General features: G+C 42.2%; 1 protein-coding gene across 2 annotated transcripts in view; it reads left to right on the top strand.

The window, feature by feature from the left end:
- Positions 1–1,097: 1,097 nt before the first annotated feature.
- Positions 1,098–21,296, top strand: part of CHRDL1 (chordin like 1) — a 39,262-nt gene continuing 19,063 nt past the window's right edge. For both annotated transcript variants that reach the window (XM_032702441.1, XM_032702440.1), the window contains exons 1-4: positions 1,098–1,470; positions 4,315–4,460; positions 6,359–6,471; positions 10,431–10,524. In XM_032702441.1, the coding sequence (XP_032558332.1) occupies positions 4,364–4,460; positions 6,359–6,471; positions 10,431–10,524 (304 nt within the window). In that variant the 5' untranslated portion in view covers positions 1,098–1,470; positions 4,315–4,363. The remainder of the gene's footprint in view (positions 1,471–4,314; positions 4,461–6,358; positions 6,472–10,430; positions 10,525–21,296) is intronic.

The raw sequence follows: 21,296 nt of genomic DNA, 5'->3' as shown, positions 1-21,296 counted from the left end.
GATTACTGCCAGTGCACAGCAAGGAAAAGAGTAGCAGAGTGACACAGAAGTAGGCATGGAGCAGTGTTTTCAAAATGCTTAGCTCCAGGACTTTCTCTTTTCCTTATTTCATATTAAGGGTTATGAAGTTGCATTTGACTAACACACAGCCCTGGTTACTCATGAAGTCACACTACAAAACCCTTAGTAAGTTATCTATCCCTTTCTCATGCAGTATAAGATTTCACCATACACTGTACCTTCAGTATTTTGTCCAACTAAGATACAATGGAAGAAATGAAAGTTCTACTCAATTTTCAGCCTTCTGAAAATATCTCTCAAGTCTGAGAGGTGTATGACCTCCTAGCAGTGCTCCCCAAACACCCTAGTCCCAAACTAGGGGAAATAGGTTGTAATTTGTTTCTCCACATGATGTCTTTTCATACCTCACCCTTTTTCTCAGATCATTTGTCAAGAGTTCACTGATCTCTTCTTATTAGTTACAGGGGCTACAAGAAGACAGAAAAAGAATGTTTGACCAAGCATATAATGAGTCATGGGTTTAATTTAGTTCCACCAGAATCTCAATGTGACCTTGAAACCTTCTAACACAATAAATCAGAGCAGAGGATATCAGCAGAAGGTGTCTGGCAGATCCCAGGGGATGCTAACTCCGGTCGGCTCTGCTCCGGAGGGCACCCCTCCTGGGACAATCTCATTAAAGAGCCGTCTCGGTGTGGAGTCCTCTCTCCAAGAAAGCCGCCCGTGGCGTTCTGTCACCCAGCCCGCAGCTCATTTGAAGGCACCGGAGCGCGGTCCCGCCGCCCGGGTGCGGGTCCCGCTGCCTGCAGGTGGTTCCCGCAGGAGGAAGGGGAGCGCGGAAGGCGGGCAGGCTCCGAGGCCCCTGTGCGGGGTCGCCCTTCTCGGAGCCCCCCGGGGCGGAGCGGCCCCTCCCCGGCCGTGTCAGTCAGGCCGCGGTGCCGGGCGCGGGGCGCGGGGCGCGGGCGCGGCGGGGCCGGGGCGGGAGGCGGCCCCGCTCACCCCGCCTCCCGCCGCCGCTCCAGCGCCGCCGGGGCTGCGGGGCCGGACCCGCCGCCGAGCATCCTCCAGCCGCGGGGTCTCGCCGCGCTCCCCGCCGGGGCAGGAGGCGGCGGCAGGTGCCCCAGCCCCGGACTTTCCGGAGCGCCCGCCCCGCAGCGGCCCCGCAGCTCGGGAGTAGCGGATCCCCCCCTCTCCGCTCCCGTCCATCAGTCGGGGGTCGGGGGCTGGCGGCGGCAGGACCCCGTCGTTCCCCTGCTCGCCCCCTCGCCACCGAAGCGAAGGAGAGACCTAAAAGCCGCTGGAGAAGACGATGGCAACGTGAGCGGGCAGCGGAGCCGCCTGTCCGGAGCCCCGCCGTCCCCGGCGGAGCGGAGCGCGGAGCCGCGCGGTGCCCAGCGCTGTTCGCGGCGGTCCCCGAGCGGAGCGGAGCGGCCTCCAGCCCTGCCCCAGGTTTGTGAGCTCTGCCGTCCGAGGCGCGGCCCCGGGGAAGGCGCGGTCCCGCTGCCGGAGCTGCGGCACAGGCAGCCCAGCGGGGGCACCCGACGCCTCCCGGGCTTCCCATCGGGCCCGTTTCGCCCCCCGGGGGCACCGCGGGCACCTGGCCGGGCCCGGGGCAGGGGGGCAGCCCCCGGCCCGAGCTCCCCTCCCGGCCCCGGGCGGGGCTGAGGGCGCTCCCCGGGCAGGCGCCCAAGGGGCGGCTGTTCTGTCAGAGCAGCGGGAGCCGGGAGGCTCCGGCCGCGGCTCAGTGCGAGACCCGCCCGCTCACAGACACCCCGTCAGCCGCCCCCGACGGCAGCGCCGGGGCTCGCAGGGAGAAAGCCTCGGGGAGAGCGGAGGGAGAGGGTTCGCGCTCCGGGTGATGCAGGGGGAGCGCGGCCGTCGGAGCAGGACCGCTGTCCCCGGCGCTCCACCGCCGCAACCCCGCGCCTCGCAGCCTCTGCCAGCTCCCCTCGGCACTGCCTTTTCTCGCTTTTTTCGTTTTTTTTCCTCATTAATCATAAAACGTGGCAAGACCGGACACTGCCTCTTGCAGTTACCAAACTGGGATCTTTGGAGGGCGAGGCGTTAAAAAGAGGCCCATCCGCCTTATTTCACTAAGTAATTTATGTAAGAAGGGGATCACTTTCATTGTTTCTACTATGCAGAAAACACACCAATAATTAACAGGTTAATCCTAACTGAGATTATTTAAATACAGGAATATTTTTAGGTCATTGCCCTTTGGGGAAATAAAGGGAGTGTGCTAATAGTGAAAAGTATGTGTTTATATTTGGAGTAACAACAATACAGAAATTAAAGAGAATTAAGAAAGACATCAAAAGTCTGCATCCTCTTTCTGTTATTAACTCCTCCATCTCACATTACCGTGCAGCATTTCTGAGAGTAAGCAGTCCAAGTTTTAAAATGTTCTTCCTTTTGAAGACCTGACATTTAAAATGGGTGGATTTCTGAGCCTTTCTATTCCAACTAACCAACCTAGCTAACAGGTAAAGTGCTGCACAAAGAATAATTGTGTGCCACTGATAATTATTGTTTGCTTAAGCAACCCCCAAGAAGGCCAAAATATTTAAACATTCACATTCCTGCTAGTCTCAGTGATGTGCTACTGTTGTTCTCAATGCACGCATGATGTCCTGGGACTAAATTATGAGGTTTTAATTTTAAACAGGTTTTTAAAAGGATGTTTGGCTTCAGAATGTCCTATGTGATTTGAATATGTTGAAAGGAAAAAAATTACTTAAACCTTTCTTCTGAAATTGAAATATTATTCTCAGCTTCCAAAGTCGAAATGGGAAGTTATGTTTTGTTACTACATGGGGACTGTGCTTTAAAAAAGGTGCTTTTGTGTTGGTTTGTTTTTTAATATCTTTTCAGATGCAATTTGCATTATTTTGAATGAGATTTCTGAGTACAGACGGAGTAGTTGCACAGGCTTGATTAGTTAAGGAAGATGCTCATTTTGGTTGTTTTTGTGGAATATAGACAAAAGGCAATAAAACCACTGATAAAATCAGATCACTCACCCTTTATTACAGTATCCTAGTTCTCAACAGTAATAATAGGAAGATTTTAATTTTAAGGGCTCGTTAACTTACTGTTTACTGAGTTTCTCTAAGTTATCCACAACTTAGTTTTGACCATACATATATAAATTATTATTTCTACCTTGATTAGCTGTGACTTGAATCATATTTCTGTGCAGTTCTGTTATTTACATGAAATCTGAAGAGGTCAAATCAGTTTACAAAACACATTGTTTATCTTTCCAATAGTGACTCTTTTTGGTTTTTTGAAACTTCTGTGAAACTAATAATGAATCCATATCAAGGCTCTTAAAATCAACCCCAGCTCTTTCCAACATTGTAAGTTATGGACAAGTGCACTCTGGGAAAATGATGCTTTTGTAATGAATTCTGATAAACAGCAAAGCACCAAAATAGTTCTCAGTTTAGAATTTTAGGTTGGCTATCAAAACCAAATCAATTCTACTTTAGTTAGTTATTTTCTTTAAAATAATTCACCTTTTAAAAATCAGAAAAAAAAGATAAACAGAATGGCACATGCAGCAAGTACAATACCACATCTGCACCACACAGACAAGAATACATTAAGCTTTGCTCCATATGCAAGATTTTGACATTAAAGATCTGCAGGAATGAAGATGCCTTGTCATTCCCCCATTCTACTCTCAGCCATCAAGGCAATGGAAGGGTTAAGTCTAGAAAAATTAATTATACACAGTCACAGAACAATAGTGGTTGGGAGAGGGGCGAGTTGAATAGTGGTGGAAGCCTATTAGATGTGGTGAGGAAAACTCCCAGTGACTGCAGCGTGGCCAGGGGCTCACCCTGAGCAGGGATTCCCATAGTGCAGGGCTGGGACTCCAGGGACACCCAAAGTTAATTTTACGATGAAGCAAACATGCCACAACTGAGACCTGTGTGTCCTGAGATACGCTCAAAAGACATGCTCTACAAGAACATCTTCCAAACTAGTTTCTTGGGGAAGAGAACTTTTAAGAATTTACGTTGCTTACTTGCCAGATTTCTCTGCTTTGGAATAAAATGAGGACTTTTTTAGAAGTAATATCCAGTTTTCAGCTTTCATGAATGGGAATATGGCCCCTTTTAAAAATGAAATGTTCTGAAGGCAAAGCTGTTTCTGTGAAGAGAAGATCCATGATACAGACAGATTTTATTGTTCTGACAGTTTAGGATTTCTGTGTGCTGGATGAAATCACTAAGTATCTTACAAGATTTTATTTTAATTAACTTAATCTTTTCTTCACAACAGCTCAACATTCTCTACTTGGAGGCTCTTTCTTTTCCTTTTGCTGATAAAGATGAGAAAAAAGTGGATATTGGAGGATTTTCATTTTATCTTTTTTGGCGTGCTCTGTCTCCTTTTCATAGATGGAGGTAAACTAGAACAAGTAAAACGTAAGTAGACTTCAAACAAAGCTGTCATGTCCACCTAAATTGGACATTTTCCTTCTATTTTCAGATGTCATTCAGAAAAGAATGTCCTGTACCTTCTAACTTTCTTCCTCCTTCTAATCCTGCATTTAGTAGAATCAGGTCACACCCACATTTGGGGCAGTTTCCTAAAGCTGCACAGGTTACACTGCATGATAAAGAACATAAAACATCAATTGGAGAATCTGTTTTATTTCAAATATCCTGAGTCAAGAGTGTGCTTAATTCCATTTTAGTAACCTCTGTAAACATCTGACAGATTATCTGGAATCTGTCCCATGTGTAAGACTGTTGTGCTCAAGTTTTCATCTAGTGTAAAGCTCGGCCAAGACTATTCTGTTGTGTTGTAAAAACAGCCTCATATGAACTGGATTAGGTACATCCTTTGAGAAAATTAAGAGTCTAAGCACTGTCAAAAACTTGATGAGAAGAATTGAAAAGAATACAAACAAAACAAAGGGATATTTCTACAAAGCCTGTTATCCACGGGAGATGTTAACACATTTCAGAAATAATGGCAAGGAGGAATAACTACTCAAATAAGTCTAGGAGTTATTGACTGCTCCTGTTAATAGCTTTCTGGAATGCTCTTCCAACCTACACAGGTTGTTTTTTGGCCTTCTTCTTACAAAGGACATTGTTTGCCCTTGAGAATTAATTAAAATTTTTAGGCTTAGTCTCAGCAGCTTCTGCTTCCAAGGAAGTAGATTGGAAAAAAAAAAATAAAGAGGAGAGTGAGTTGCAGAAAGGCCCCTGCCCTGCTGAACTCACTCACAGGAAAACCATGTGCAGGTATCCCGGTTCAAAAAAACACAGAGTCAGAAATTATCAAACTCCACTTCAGTTGTCTGCTTTTTCATATCCTGCGTTTCATTTGTCATGCTTCTGTGTGAAGGGAAAGCAGATCACTTCACAGTTTCTAACAGTCCCTAGCTCTTGCTACCTTATTCTAGCCCAGTAAATATGAATAATGTGTCTTGCTTGGATTATCACGTGGAAGACGGGTATTTTGTTAGATACCCTGAAGTATCATCTATACTGAGATTAATGAAATAAACTGAATTTGAATCATAGAATCATAGAATTGGGATATCCTTAAGACAACAGGAAGGAATTCTCACATGGAAACACATGAGAAACACCCTTTTATAAAAGAGATTTGAGTTTTCAATGTGAAACCATAATGTGATAGGGAGAGACAGGACAATAATGCCTGACAGATATATGGGTACCTGCAAAACTGCACCTGCGAGATTAAAAGTGCTTAATGAACAGAAAGATCTTAAAATATTTTGAAAGCTGATGCATAAATTATTTCACAAAAATGAGCACAAATTGTTCTGAAATACTAGGACAAACTTCTTTTATTAGGTTGTTAAAATATGGAGTTACTGAACATGCAGTGTAAGCACAGTGCATTTATCTTCCCTTTGCAGGCCCCTTGTTCAAGATCTCTCTGTGGTACAAAGTAGGATATCCCAGAGTTGGGCCAATTGCTTTGGGTTTTCCCTGAAAAGGTTTTGTTTCCTATAAGTCTGTCTGAGTGATCAGGCACTTTAATTTTCTTACATAAACAGGATCTTAGCCTGAGTTTTTGCAGGTGGAAGGATAAACTCACCTATATAAAAGCCATTTTATCAGCTGTTTCAGGAGTTGAAATTTTGGAAAGATGGAAGGCCACATAATTTATTTTGGTTTGGGAGTTTAGAAAAAACAGCATGTGAAACTAAGGATGTTTCCACTGTGTGATTCTCCAGGGAAAGAACGAATAGTTTAGAAAACTCTGCACGCCCAAATACACTTTGTATGAATAGAATGGAAGCATTCATTCATAGCTCTTTCAACTCTTTACTGTTTTACAGATTCAGATACATACTGTGTGTTTCAAGATAAGAAGTATCGTGTAGGAGAAAGATGGCATCCTTATCTAGAACCCTATGGCCTTGTTTACTGCGTTAATTGTCTTTGCTCAGAGGTAGGACTGCTGACTTATTGATCTTACAACTTATTCTACTTGCTTCACTGACTAGAATCCTTTTTGTTGCAGCTACAATTTGACAAAGCCCAAACCTGTTTTCACTAGTGGGTCCTGATCATGCTACAGGAAATAGAGGCAGGTGATCCTAGCAAAGGGAAAAAATTAACAGAGAAGGCCAGTACTGGCTAAAAATACTTGCATGGCCTAAACAAAACAGCTCCTTACTTAGCCAGAAGCCTTGTCAATGCTGAGCATTACGTATTGACTCATCAGGCCCCACTACCAACATATAATCTTTGCAGTTCCATCAAATATGGATGATTATGCTGAACCTGAATTTGGTGGTGCTTTGATCTGTGTACAGTGCCAACATCTTCAGAAGCATTTCCGCAGTCAAAGCATCTACTGCCTTAAAGTGCTGAAGGAACAGGCTTGGATATTGCTGTTAGTAAAGGTCAGTGAAAGAAGAATGAGATGATGAACCATGAGAAAAGGGTATGGGGAGCACAGAGAACTGGATAAAATGTGAAAGGACAGGTCCTTGACTCCCATCAGTAGATGGCTGATGAGAAAACACAGCAGTCAGACGTCCCCATAGTATGTAATATACAGCTGGTGGAGAGAGGCAGGAAAATGAGAGCAGAATATGTCCCTTAGAGTACTTTAAAATAAATAAGGGATCTTAGTCACTAACACATGAGACACTCCAGATGCTGAGTTTTGTCTGCTATATTTAATGCAAAATAAAGTATTCCTGGCTATTTTCCGTCCCTGCAAGTGTAAAATATTGGGCCCCTGTGCAGCATTTGCTCTGAGGGAATCTGCTACTACAATTTAGTGCAGAGATGCACAAACAGTAGTCCCATGAGCTTGGCTGCAGCTCAGATCTATGCAGCAGAATGCAGCTGTAAGAGAAAAAAAAAAAAGGAACAGGAAGAAAAGGAAAAGTCCTTATTTAGAGCAAAAAAAGGAGTTTCCACTCATGTTTTGCTGATGTATATGCAAAGTTGAAAACTCTCTCAAGAGTCTGTGTGGAGTAAAATGCTCACTAAATTGCTGTAAGGATATGTCTTGAGTGGGGATTAAATTAACTGGAAACCCTAGAGATATGGATACAAATCATTGCTTGGTGATTTTTAGGAAGATGCCAGACAGTCTGGAGGGATGGGAAAGTGCATGGTGTGCTCCTCTAGAGAACAGCACTGCTGGGACCCAGACATACCCACACACACCCATGCACCATGAGGCTCCAGCAAATGGAGTCTGTTTTATTTCTTTCTTTCACACTTGGGCACAGAAAACAAAGTGACAGTTCAGGGCAGAAGGTTTAGTAAAGATGGAAACTGCTGATGGTAGTCCCCAGTACATGCAGCTCAGGAGTGAACTCGACTCTACTCCCTTGTTTGCTGTGTTTTACCTTTGGTGTACTGTGAGGATGCAAAAAGTGACCTGGTGTTATTTCAGCAGTGAAGATGCTGAGGGATCTCTGAGATGTGACTCTTCTTGTCTGGAAGGAAGACTCCAAATAACAACTGCAGCATCCAGCCACTCATTTCAGCTTTGTCCTGGCCAAAAACATACCCTCAGAACATTGACCTATAGTAAAAGCTCCTGATTCCTTCAGGGACCCTTAACAATTTATAATTTTAACAAAGTAAAGGCATTAGAAAACATGCCATGACATAGCACAAGCACAGACCATAAACCATAAACCAGCATAAAAAATTAAAGTGTGCCACAGAGAGCAAATAAGACACACTTAAATGTGACCCACCTATGATTCCCTGTCAGTCAGGCAAAGGGTATGTACAGAGTCTGAAGCAGCAACTGATTCCCTCACACTGCAGAGAAAAGCAAAAAAATCCCCAGGGATCTTCGTCATCAGTGTGATCAAAATGTCTTTGCTGGCCTCAGACATCATGATCCAGATGATCTCTGCACAAAACAAGTCATATCAGCCAGGCAACAGAGAGAGATTTCTGATCCATGCTCCGTCTCTAAACACAGTATGTCTGTCCATCCCCCAGCACACACAATTATGATGTTTAAGAAAAAAAACCAAACAAATTAACTAACTAAACAGAGACCAAATTATTCAGCCTGGAATTTAAAAAAAACCACCTTTCCTGTTTTTGTGTGTATGTAGTATTGTATTTTTACAAGTTAGAATTTACATACTTAAGCCAGAGTAAAACTAAACATAATTCAGTGTTCTCACCCTGTTCCCCCTTTCTTTTACAACCCCTCCTCCCACCCCCAGTTCACAGGGGAGCCTGTTGACTGTTACTGTCAAGTAAATTTGAGCACTCACAATTTGTCAGATCATTATTTTACTCTCTAAAATACAGCAACTTTTTGCTTGTGTTCATAGTCAGATCTGCAGACTTCAGGAGCTAAGCCAACTGCTCTCCACACTCAGCACTGATAGCTCAGCTCAGGAAGAGGTGCATTGGCACTCTTTGGTACCTGATGCAGAAATGCTGATCATGGCCCTGGCTCACAGGGACCAATAGGCACTTGAGCCCTGCTCTGGTCAGTAGGGCTTGGCCTCCCAAACACTGCTGTGAATCCAAGTGTAAGATCAGTCTCTCTAAGCACAAGATCAGTTAAAACAGTTCTGTCCTGCTGCAGACAGTGGAGTCCTGCTGGTAGACCGGAGCAGCAAAGTTGGCCTGCAGAATTTTGTCACAGCTGATCATGCACAGAAAGTAAACATTCACCTCAGGAGATTCCGCAGGACATAAAATGAAAAAGGGAGTGAGGTCATGGAACAGGACAAGTCAGCAGCATGGAGCCAGGTCAGCAGGCAGTGCCAGCCTTTCTTCCACAGCAGCGCTTTACAGGCTCTCAGGTGAGGGTCTGCTGGGCAAGGAGCTGTGTGGACCAGGGATAGTCCCTATCCTGTGAAAGTCCTACAGCCCAAAATTTACTCCTCCTCAACAAAATCAGTATATTTCATTTCAGTCATCATTGGAAACAGATGGTGATACCATTTTTAGTGTCTCTTTCCAAAGCAGATGCACAAATGTAGCTCGTGGCTAGCAATGATCTAACAGTATGATTCCAGCCTGTGGTCTGCAGATATTTAGGAGTCAATGAATTATTTTGAAAGAGATGACTAGAAAGGCCTACACATCTGCTGTCTAAGGAAGTCTGCACCTCCCCTGGAAACATTTCAGTGTTCTAGAAGGCATATGAAAATGAAGTGGGTTTGGTCCTGACACCACCTAAAACTAGTCATAGCATGGTATCAGTGTTCATGCTGAAAGATCTTTCTTGCTATAAACATGAGCAACTCAGAGCTAAATTAGAAGGATGAATTATAGATGGGAAATTGGAATTTGAAATGGATAGTCTTTTCTGGTGACACACACCGGAGAATGAAAATTCCCTGTGTTTTAATTATAAATCAAACTTAGATGTGGTCAAATAGAATATTATGTTAATGACATGAATAATGAACCCTATTCCCAAGACTTACTCATATTTCTTAGAAAAATGGCTACTTACCAACTGGTGTTTTTGTCTACTGGGAAACCCATAAAATGAAAACAAAAGACTCTCCACAGTTTTCAGGAACAATTACAGACACTATTGTCTCTTGTGGTCTTGAACTAACCCTCAGTAGGGGATATCTCAGAGACCTACCATTAATTATCCATGTCTTAGTTTTGGAAATGCAATTCCTAAGCATAATCTGCTCAAAAGAAAAAGACAAATTGAGATTGTTGCAATCCATTTTTAGACACTTCCTCTCATTTTAAGGTTTGTATGGATTTCTGACCTTCAGCATAAATTCAAAGGCAGTAGAAGTAGTCTGGGCTTAGCTTGGCACGAGTGAAACCAGAATGTTGTAAAAAGTCTTTTCTTTTTTTAAATATCTGGACGTAGAATAGAGAACATAGAAATTTGTAAGACATTTCGTTAAAGTATTATGCATTATGTTCCACCTGCAGAATGGAAATGTACTGTGCAGCAGAATAAGATGCCCAAGTCTACACTGTCCTTCCCCTGTGCATGTACCACAGCTGTGCTGCCCACGATGCCCAGGTAATTCTATTAATGACAAACAAACAGTCCTTTCTGAAATAGTTATTTAATATGTTGAATAACAGCAAAATTAAATGTATGTGCTGGAAAACTTCTGTGAAGTAAACATCCTCCTATATCCATTAAGGTCATGAGAGGCTTGTCCTACATAAGTTATAGTATTACCCATGGTGGTTTCTTCACAGGAAATCAGAAATATAGATTTGGGATGGGATCAGGTAAGCTACCAAGTCCAGTCCCCTACAGTCCAGGCAGAAGATAGCAGAAGTTTCATTGACTGTCCACTCCTCACTTTTATCTCTAAACTCCATCACAATAAAACACCCTCCCACAAACTTCCTGAGTTTCTGCTTTTGGTGCTTTTCATAAGAGCAGGCTAAAATATATGGTTATTTGCAATGGTTCTCTGTTAATAAGTGACTGAAAATAGCTGTGGCAAATGTGCATTTGTATAGTATCACTGTACAACCAGTCTGGTAACATTTGCCTTTTACATCTCAAGTCCAGGCATAGCTTCATAATTAGTAGAGACTGTTGTAAATCATAGAAGCAGTGCTGTAGAAGTTTATGACTATATAAATCCAATTGGATATGTATAGTAAATTCTTCCAGACTGTACATTTATTATATGCTCATTATTAAGAGCCACTGTATGAAAGAGGCTAAGCAGAATCTTTCACGAGGCTGTTACAGCATTCCCGACATGGCCTAATGGCTGGTAGATTTGATTGGAGCTTTTGCCCTAAATGTCTGTCTTAGTGGCACCCCACATTTCCACTTATAAAAGAGTATTCATGCAGCATCACAGAAAGGGGTTTTATTTGACTTTCTCCAGAGAGTTTCATTGTCTGAGGAAAAGAGCTGTTCCCTGACCAAAACCTGTGAGCTGAAGGCAGGAGGCAATGGTGGAGGGACAGAGCGCACAAGAAGGGTGCTGTTCAGCTGGGATGGGAGTGTGTTCACTGCACTTACTGGGTAAAAAGGGCATCCACCCATCAATTTGGGGTAGAATTCATCTACCCTGGCAATTATATACACTCTCTCTCAGATATGTGTATCAATATCTGATCTAGGTATCTAGAATCCCTTTTTAATCAGTGACAAGGAAGAACCATTTCAAGCATATAACCCGTCTGATGCCATGAGGCCACTGTTGTGTCCTAGGATGAGATTGAGCCCATTCAACTCTAGATTCAACATTTTGGCATTTAGTTGATGATAGAGTTCTATCTATGATGGTCTAATACATTGGAAAGAAAGTTTGTAAGGCAGTATGCTTTCTTTGGCGAACTACTACTGTTAGTTAAAATGGTAAGATGCTGGGAACACAAACCCCTCTTCTGTTTCCAGATCAAAAGAAGGACTGATGTGCCCAAAATCTGGCCTGTTTTTCCAGGTAGTCTAGGCATTAGTTGGCAAGGGAATCATCTAGATACCCTTTATAGCTGTTGGAAACATGCTGTCTGAGAGGGTGACATCCTGTTACCCAGAATGAGAAGACTTTTCCTGGAGATGTCTGTCACTCTCCACTGATTATTGAGGGAGCACAGGAAAATAGCTTATGCTAGATGCTTACTTTGTTGACAGCTTAAGTTAACTCACAGAATTCCTACACTCAGTATGTAAGTGGCATCTGTACTCAGGAACTTTTTCTTTTCATTTTTTAGCATCTTTGCAATAGAAACATAATTCTTCTAGATTGACTGTTTTTTCTTCAAGTGCTCTTTGGTAGTGAACTGTTTGGCTTTTCTTCTGTTCATAAGGTTGTAAATGCCATGATACATACCAAGATTTTAAAACATTCTACAATGGCCTGGTAAGGAAGAGTAAGGGCCCCTGTAAACTCTCAAATCCATCTTATCAAATTAAGTTCTTGCTAATAATAGTCTTCAGCTGGAATTTTGTACTCTGTGTTTAAAATGATAAATACAGAAAATTATCAGAATGAGCCTTTCTTGAATTGTGACCCATTATCTTCTCTTAGCTGTCCCTACAGTCTATTGGCTACCTATGATGGGCCATTACATTGTTAACTGGGCACCATCTCATTAAAAATGAGAGTCCCACTAAGGTCTATTTTTACCCTACATGAATCTGTAACTCAGATAGATCTGCTCCAATGCTAGGCAAAAGAGAACCAGGAATCTCCTGTGATGTCAGGGGTTATTCACATTCTGCTTTCTGCAGTGATTATGTGTATCATATTTGGTGCTCCATCTTCAATGGTAATGTTCATGCCTGATCTGAACAGGAATCTCCATCATTCTTGCACATCTTGTGCCAGCTTTCCATTCCTGTGTGTCTGGCATACAATGTCTTTTGTGCAACATGCCCTGATATGCAGGAAATTCACCTCTCTGGTTTCCCTGGTTATTTTCTAATAGAACGTGTGAGAGCTCTGGCCATTGGCCATCCTTTGGAATCACCCTCATAAGAGCTCATTATATTCTGTCACATGATGTTTCCCCTCCGTTTCTCAGGTTGCATTTCAGAAGTGAGTAGTGCTGGTCAGAGTGACCTTCTCTTCTCTTGCCTCTCTGCAGGCCTTGTAGAGTGTAACTGCCCAAATCACTGCCTCCTTATTTAATGAAGCAGAGGTAATGCCAGGAGGCAGCAACTTTCATTGGACACCAAACTTCTTAGCTACCTAAGTGGAGGAGCTGTTGAAGGGATTCCTTTGAGAAAAGTTGGCACTGCTCTCCCCCTGGAATTAATCTCTCCTGCATCCATAGTGACACTGGACTTGCTGACACAAAGAGATGCAGTGTTTGTATTCTGTCTCCCTGGTACCAGACACCATGAATCTTAAGTAGTTGTCAGACATGTTATGAAGCATCTTCTACTTTCCCCAGTGGTTTGATCCTACCAGCTTCTACCACAGATTCACCACTAACTTTTCCTTTTTTTTTGAAACCTATTCTTTCTAGAATTGGCAAAATGCCTTGTGTCTTGTATAGATCTAGATATTCCTTCCTTTTGCAACTCTGCAAAGTATTTTACCATCTGAATTGCATTCTTATCATGACACATGTGTAACCAAAAATACTATGTTCACATTCACTGAGACTCTTTTTACACAGTGGTGAGACCCAAAAGGACATCACAGGCTTGTGAGCTTGCACTCCTTCCTTCCACCTCTAGGATGCTCCAGGCATCATGAGAGGAGAGGTAATTTGTAGTCAGGGAGAGAATTCACCATCATTTTTAGATCTGGATCAGCTCTTGATCTAGAGTGGACTTCAGACCTCCTGCCTTCTGTCATGAAAATAAACTTCATGTGCAAATTCTTCAAGCATTTATCTGCATCTGTCTTTTATGGCACTACTACAGACAGTGCCTTTAAAACTGGAACATTTATTGTAGATTGTATAATTTTTACATACAACAATTGCAAATGAAAGCATTTAGAGTCTGGTCAAAGATAAAATTTTTGAGTACACTCTGGAACATGTAAATCTAAGATGGGAAAAGCTTACATCAGAAACAAAGATTCACGATTGCAGGATTTAGAAAGGCTTTCTGTATTCCACTTGCTGGTTTGATCTCTCAGCAGATAAGGCTACATGCTGATGTATGAACTGGTCCATCTGGCTCCAGTGTTTTTTAAGCCTGCTGCCCCGACTAAACACACTGGCTTCCAAGAACGTTCATTATTAGTGACACATTAAAGTGTGAGCTTCTTTGGTACTGTGATTTTTCTTTATCAAATTCAAACCACTTTTCTGATGGACTTTTGTTTTTCTTTAGATATTGAAATAACAACAAAATGCCAGGTGGTACCTGTATGCATAGCTGGTCTAAAGATCGACCAGATGAGGTATCTGACAATAGTGGTCTGAGAATATCACCTAAAAATAAGTGAGGCTATGTCTGCATAGTAGACTGCAGCATGACTCAGTAGTACCTGAGTCTTTGAACTAGCTACTTTAGATCCTGGGAGCAGCCTAGTTAGGACAGTGCAGAACTCACTGCACTGTAAAACTCCTTAAGAAGCTGGAAAAATGTGCCTGCCATGAGCTCAGTGTGACCTTTGCTCAGGAACTCCCAAAAACTGAGCTAGTCCAGGGGACACCCTGCAGGGTAGATGTGCTCAGAGACTCAGCCTTGCGAGGTGCAGAGCATGCAAAGCACCTGCTGACCTGACACACATCGTGTAAGCAAACACAGAAGCATGTGTGTGATGCAGTGCATCTTGCACTGAATTACAACCAAAATTCCAACCCTGGCAGCTGGAGTGCTCCAGTGGAGTGATTTTCCATGGCAGAATGCACATACAATAAACCATTTGGTGAAGAGGTTTTGGGTTCCACCCAGGTCACACACCAGAGCTCCCAGGCTCTCAGTGCTGGTCTTCTTACCCTTCAGTTCACTAACATTTTTGGGATGGAGGAAGGCGTATTGTGCCCAGCTCTTCCATTCTTTATGCAGGTCTTGTTACTACCACTTATCCTTCTCATATCACCAAGTGAGAGAGTCCCAAAAATGGGTAGTTGTCAGATAGTTCAAATAAATTATTTATTTGGAAGTAAATCTGATTTAGAAATACAATGATACTGACATTCCAGGGAGATGTCGAATTTTTTCCTATTGATGTGTGCTCAGATAATTCGGGTTGTTTTGGGATTTGCCTTTGTCACCAGCTTCATAAGGAATGTTTGCTATCACAGCCAGATTGAGGTTATCACTTGTTTCCATTCTGCTTTTCTGACCATAAAAACTCAAAAATCTATCTGTACATCAGCATCCAAAATACACTGAAAAATACATATCTTCCCACATGGATGACAGAACTTCCATTCTTTGGACTGACATGATAGGATAGGATAAGCTGCTCAGAATTTTTCCAAGATAACTTCCAAGACCTTCAAAGAGGATTCAGAGAGGATTCAAAATGCACCAAAGCTCCACTCAATTTGTTCCCTTGGCAGGAGAGTGATTGGTAGACTCACATAATAGTTCGACTTGAGAGCAGGAATTAAAGTAGAGCGACCTAGAAAGTGTTTTATGAGTCCTTCAGAGTTGCTGGGCAATTGCTGGGCAATTTTTTATGCCACTATAAAAGAAAACACAGGAAATTAAGCTGCAGAAAATATATTAAAATAATGTGAAGAGCTTGACTTCAGCCCTAGAAAGCTAAAAAACAAACAGCTTTTTGAATGTTTTAACTGAAACTACATCTTTGCCTTGAATCTGTATGAAAGTTCATACTGTCTAGATAAGGTGCTACTAGTTCCTTCAAGCAATGAATTTCATACACTTTCTACCGTCTGACCATATTAAAGACTAGCTGTGCTGATTAACTCTGAATTACCTTGGAGTTTTTAGAGCTTAACCTGGTCCTTGAAGTTATTTTAATGCAAAGCATTTTGTGGCTTAATATCGTTGACACCTGCACCTCCAAGAGGCACATATGGATTTTGTTTAGAGCTTGTGTTTGCAGTTTTTGGAGAGGGCACAACTTTTCCATCCACATTTACTGTCAGCCTCAGCCACTGCTTTTAAAACAACATCGTTGCACTGCTTTTGTGCGCATCCTCTATGTTTTTTCAAATCACAGATTTGTAATAATTTGGATTCTGATGCATGACTGAAGGAAAAGGCTACATGCAGACAGACTGACAGCTGATCCACTAGTCTACTATAGTCAATCAACAGATTTCTATTAATATTGACAGTCTTTGGACTAAGTCTTCTATGAAAACAGATGCAGTTACTGACTGATATAGTCACCTCTCTAGAAATATTAAGTAATATGGTAGAAATATGAAACAGGAGATGAAAGGGGAAACTGCCTTTTCTCTATACCACACAGAGTAGGTGTTTGGGCCAGGTTCCAAATCTATTTAGTTCAATGGACTTCAGATCAGACCTTGAGGTGACATGTTCATGTAGAGTGGAAACAAAAGCAGAGAGAAGAAATGAAGCAGAAGAATTTTTCACAGGAAAGAAATCCATTTGGTCTCTTACGCTGTGCTATAATTTCCCAAGGACCTCCAGCCACAAAGGTTATTTAAAATAACAGCTGACCCCTAGAAGATAACCTTGCATCAAAACAGTGTAATAAGTTTTCAGTCAGAGGTTCCTGTATTTCCATGAGATGATGAATAATTACCTCATTCTGGTGATGAAGTAGCTCTAGAATATTTGTGGTTTACCCTTCTTGATGTGACAGTGGTAAAAACATCCTTTCAGCAGGTGGTAGTTTTGACTTTGAAACAGCCAGTGTGCAATAGCAGTTTTTCCCCCCACGTGCTGATGGCTTTCCAGGCTCAGTTTAGATACCCAGCCCTGAAGCTGCACTAGGAGCAGGTCTGGGATATTTAGAACTGAGTCTATGGTGCTCACAAGTTTCCTGTCTTTCTAAGGCAAAGGCCTTCACAGATACTGAGCAAAGTTCAGTAAATCAGTACATTTCTGGAAAAAACAGAGCATGTGTTATCTCAGGTCCCATGACACTTGTGCTCTGCAGTGTCCCTTGCTGCCTGTGATACAGAGATTCCTTACTCTCTTTATCCCCTCTGCATTTGGCCACTCTCACCAATTAGCCCCAGCATAGCACACTCCTACTGTGGTGGCCAAAATGTGATCACAGAATGTCTCCTGCACTGAAGGCCTTTTTGGAGAAGTGAGCCACAGCAGCAGAACGGGGTAATCCGTATTCTCAGCTATTTGCTTCTTTGCACTGGCCTTCTGGTACAAATGGGTCAGCATTAGTTGGATCTCTGGGTACAAAGGAAACCTACTGTTGTTACTGTACCTTAGTTTCACTGGAACTGCAGGAAAATAGGCAAGTTCTCTGTATTATATAATTTCTGCATGAAATGCACTGCATAAACACAGAAGAATATAATTTATGCAATCCTTTTTCCATATAAACACAAGGATTTTTTTAAAAGAATTTTTATAAAATACAGTTTGGTTTGAACATGTAGCATCAGGGTTAGTTCAATCAACAGAGTTGTTCCAGATTTATTCAACATAACTATGATCAAAATCTCACTGACTGTCAGTCTCCTAGCGAGCTGCAATAATCTGTTTCTACAGGATGCTTCCCTCGCCTCTTTAAGTCTTAGGCTGCTCTGGTTTGAATTTGTAAGGATCAGATTATCAACACATATTTATTCCTCCATTCCAAATACGTCTCATACTGAATAGCTGTTTCTTATATACAATAACCATGTTCCTTTGGCTTGTGTGTAGCAGAGGGAAGAGCCTAACATGGATGATTTCTGCCTGGAGGCAGGCTTCTTTATCTTTTACTTGGAATGTTACTAGCACTTAGGTTTCTCCAGTACTGGTAAGATCTTTGGCTGAACCCCTTGGAATGTATCACCAAGGCAAGAGTGGTCAAAGGACTCATTACCACTTCTTCAGAGCTCTGATTCCTTTGGTGAAAGAAGGCTAGTTTGGTCACTGTTAATCAGAGCAGCTCCAGGGTTGTTTATCTAGCTTATCTAGCTGTCAAAGTGGCTGTTCCAGCAACAGGAAGGGGCACATATCATTTTAAATGCTGGAGAGAGGAGTTTAACCCCGGTCCCCTCACAAAATGAATGTTGAAGTAATGTGATTTACTCGCTTTCTGTTTTCTTCTTGTACATCAGGGTGACAGAGGATCCAAACATGCTCCAACTGGCCGTGCAAGCAAAAGTAACTAGAAAAGTAAATTCACAGAATCACAGAATATTTGGGTTGGAGGGGACCTTAAAGATCATCCAGTTCCAACCCCCTGCCATGGGCAGGGACACCTTCCACTAGACCAGGTTGCTCAGAGCCCCATCCAACCTGGCCTTGAACACTTCCAGGGATGGGGCAATTACAGCTTCTCTGGGCAACCTGCCCCAGTGCCTCACCACCCTCACAGTAATGAATTTCTTCCTAATATTTAATATAAACCTGCTCTCTTTCACTTTGAATCCATTTCTCATTCAGATAAAAGCTGTTGCACTGGGAGGCACAGTTCCTACTCTGCGTGTCTCTGGCTCAGTATAGGGCTCCTGCTATGAATGATAGTGCTCAGAAGTAGCAACTTGGGAAAGTCTCGTAATACACAAACACAAAGTGAATTTCATTGCACAACTCCTGTGGGTGACAGCCTGTTTCATGTTAAACACATTTCAGTGGTGGAGGAAAACACAGTATTTTTTTATTGCATTGACCTTTGAGAACTGAAACCTGCGTTCTGGAGTAGCTGAAGAAAGCTAGAGAGGTAACAAGGTGAATAACATAAAGAAAGCTTCCAACATTTTATCTTCAACTCTCTCCTCCCTGCATTTCATGCATCCAGCTCCTCGCAGGAATTGCAGTCAGTGCAAAGTAGCCTTTTATTCTGCATTGCTACCTGGATTTCTTTCAGTCCACTTTGTAGATTTTAACTCCATCTGCAGGTTTTTATACAGAAATGTAATTTTCTACACATTAATAACTTATCTCATTACTGTTATTACAGATTACTTCAAGTAGTATTTTGGGACCTCCTAGAATTAATCTTTCACAGTGGAGCATGGAGCCCATTGTGCTGGCCTTTAACATTGCTATGAAAAACACCAAAAGTCTCAGTAAGCAAGAATCATCCCTGTATCTTTCTACTGAATTACATGTACGTTACCCTTCAGAATGATTTGCTTTTAGGCAAAAGACCTGGACTCCATGAAGGAGGAGAATTAACTGGTTTTTAACGAGGATACCTAGGGGTATGTGCAACTCCAACACAAGCAAAGAGTTTTCCAAAAGCAGATGTCAGGTCATCAGAGAGCTGCTCACTTGTGTTGGACAGTGTGTGTGCCTGAGCTGATTCAGGTCTTCTAAAACTTTCAGTAAGCAAAATGGGGACAAGTACTTTTCATATTCTAGTCATGTTCATGTTCTGTTCATGTTCATGTTCAGTCTAGTCTATTCATGCCATTTCTATTCTGGCATTAGAAATGCTCATGGTCTGCACATTTCCAAGAATTGGGTTTTATTTTGATCTTCATAGTTGCTCTTTATGTGTGGCTTCTGAAGAGGTAACCTGTAATTCTTAGGCCAGTTTTAAATGTGAAAGCAAGTAATATGGCCTCATGTGATGTTTTTACAACTTGAAGTGACCTCATTTCTGTACAGAAGCAGCATGTGAGATGACCAGTTAGCTGGTGTCCAAAGACAGTTTCCTGCACCAGGATACAGCCTAGAGAGCTCTGAAGTACGTCTTGCAACTAAACTGACTCTCCCAATTGTGTTCATTAAGTAGCAAAACTCCTGGAAATACAAGTGAATGTACAGGAGAGATGGCAGTGCAAACCAATGTCCTGGAGTTACAGCAGAAATCAGTTGCTTGTCTAGTGAATAGGGTTCCAAAACAATCTTCAGCCTCTTGGTCTGTACATGCTCAGTGTTGATTCAGAAAACATGTTTCATGAAATCCTCTCTGGATTCAAATTCATAATCTATCATCTGTCTGCTTAAAAAAACCCAGACTATCTGCAAAACAGTTCCCAGTATGGTAAGTTTCTTAAGGCATTAGACCTTGTGATTGATTTCATATTGTTTAGCACTTGATTGTTTTTATAAGGGTGGTTAATAAAATAGACAAACTGTAAAACCCAAGCCAGGCTGAACGCCCAGCCTTTCTGCTGGATGTTAAAAGCCTATCTGTTTCAGTAAATGACATTAGGTGATTCTGAATGTTGCTGTTTAAAAATAGTTTTTAAGTCAGCAAGCGGACTCTGTAGGATTTTTAAAAAATGTTCTTTGCCAGATGTTCTCATACTAAAATAAGCAATGGTGAGAGTGTTAAATACTAACACAAATGGTCAGAATATTGTATAAGAAAGTACCTCACAGAGATGCAATAAAACCTCACAGACCCTTCGTGAGGTGCTGTGCAGGTCCCAGCAGACCCTGCTGAGGGTTATGCAGTAGCAGGAGCTTTGCCTGCACCTTCCTTGTCTAACTTGTGCAGTCCCCATTTCAGGAGGACACTCACTGCCACTGTTACTGTCTGCAGGTCAGTAAAACCCAGCACAGTGACTCTCAGAAAGCCAAGATGCTTGGTCTCATTGTCTACAATGGCAAAGACACCCAAAAGCAATTGATTTTCTCAGTTTGAAGGTCAGATGTCACATCATAAATATTTCACTGATTATCATGCCATGACTGTACTGATTCTGAGGTGGTTTTACCAGTTTGTTAGTTAGTGTCTAAATTGTTTGTTAGTAATTGTACCTGCACCTCTTGTCTTTGTCCAGAAGGATTCAAGTTCAACACTTAATTGATTGTAGTAAGGCCTGGATCCTAAAGCCCTTCCTCAAGCAAGTCAGGCCCCATTTCCCAAAAGGCTACTTTGCCCATAGCTCATCACTACTTTTCACTCTCTACACATAAATACTTTTACAGAAGTAACCACTGTTTCAAACATCAGGAACTGCTCATGGAATTTGTCTAAGCTATTCAAGGGATTAGTTGCAGATAAATGATGCTCTTCTGCTTCATATCCAAGTAAGGGTAAATCATCTCAGGATCAAGAATTTATAGCAATCCAGGAAGGAATAGAGTTGTAAACAGAAAAAGCTAAAAGATGATGTTTCCAAAACTGACTGTGATCCATGTGACACAGCTTCTGTTTCTCCCAGGAGACTGGAAAGTTCCAGAAGCCAGGAAGGCCTGGTCTCTGTACATGTATGACTGCCCTCAGCCCTTGGCCCTTGGACACCTCAGGTCATGGGCAGACTATCAGGAACCCAGAAAGGCTTCCACAAAAAAAATCTGTGATTGCAACAGATTCCATTAAACCAGAA

Source organism: Chiroxiphia lanceolata, chromosome 14 (assembly GCF_009829145.1).
Source record: "Chiroxiphia lanceolata isolate bChiLan1 chromosome 14, bChiLan1.pri, whole genome shotgun sequence".
Classification (NCBI taxonomy): Eukaryota; Metazoa; Chordata; class Aves; order Passeriformes; family Pipridae; genus Chiroxiphia; species Chiroxiphia lanceolata.
The sequence above is the reverse complement of the archived record's forward strand: the minus strand, read 5'-3'. Positions and strand labels throughout refer to the sequence as shown.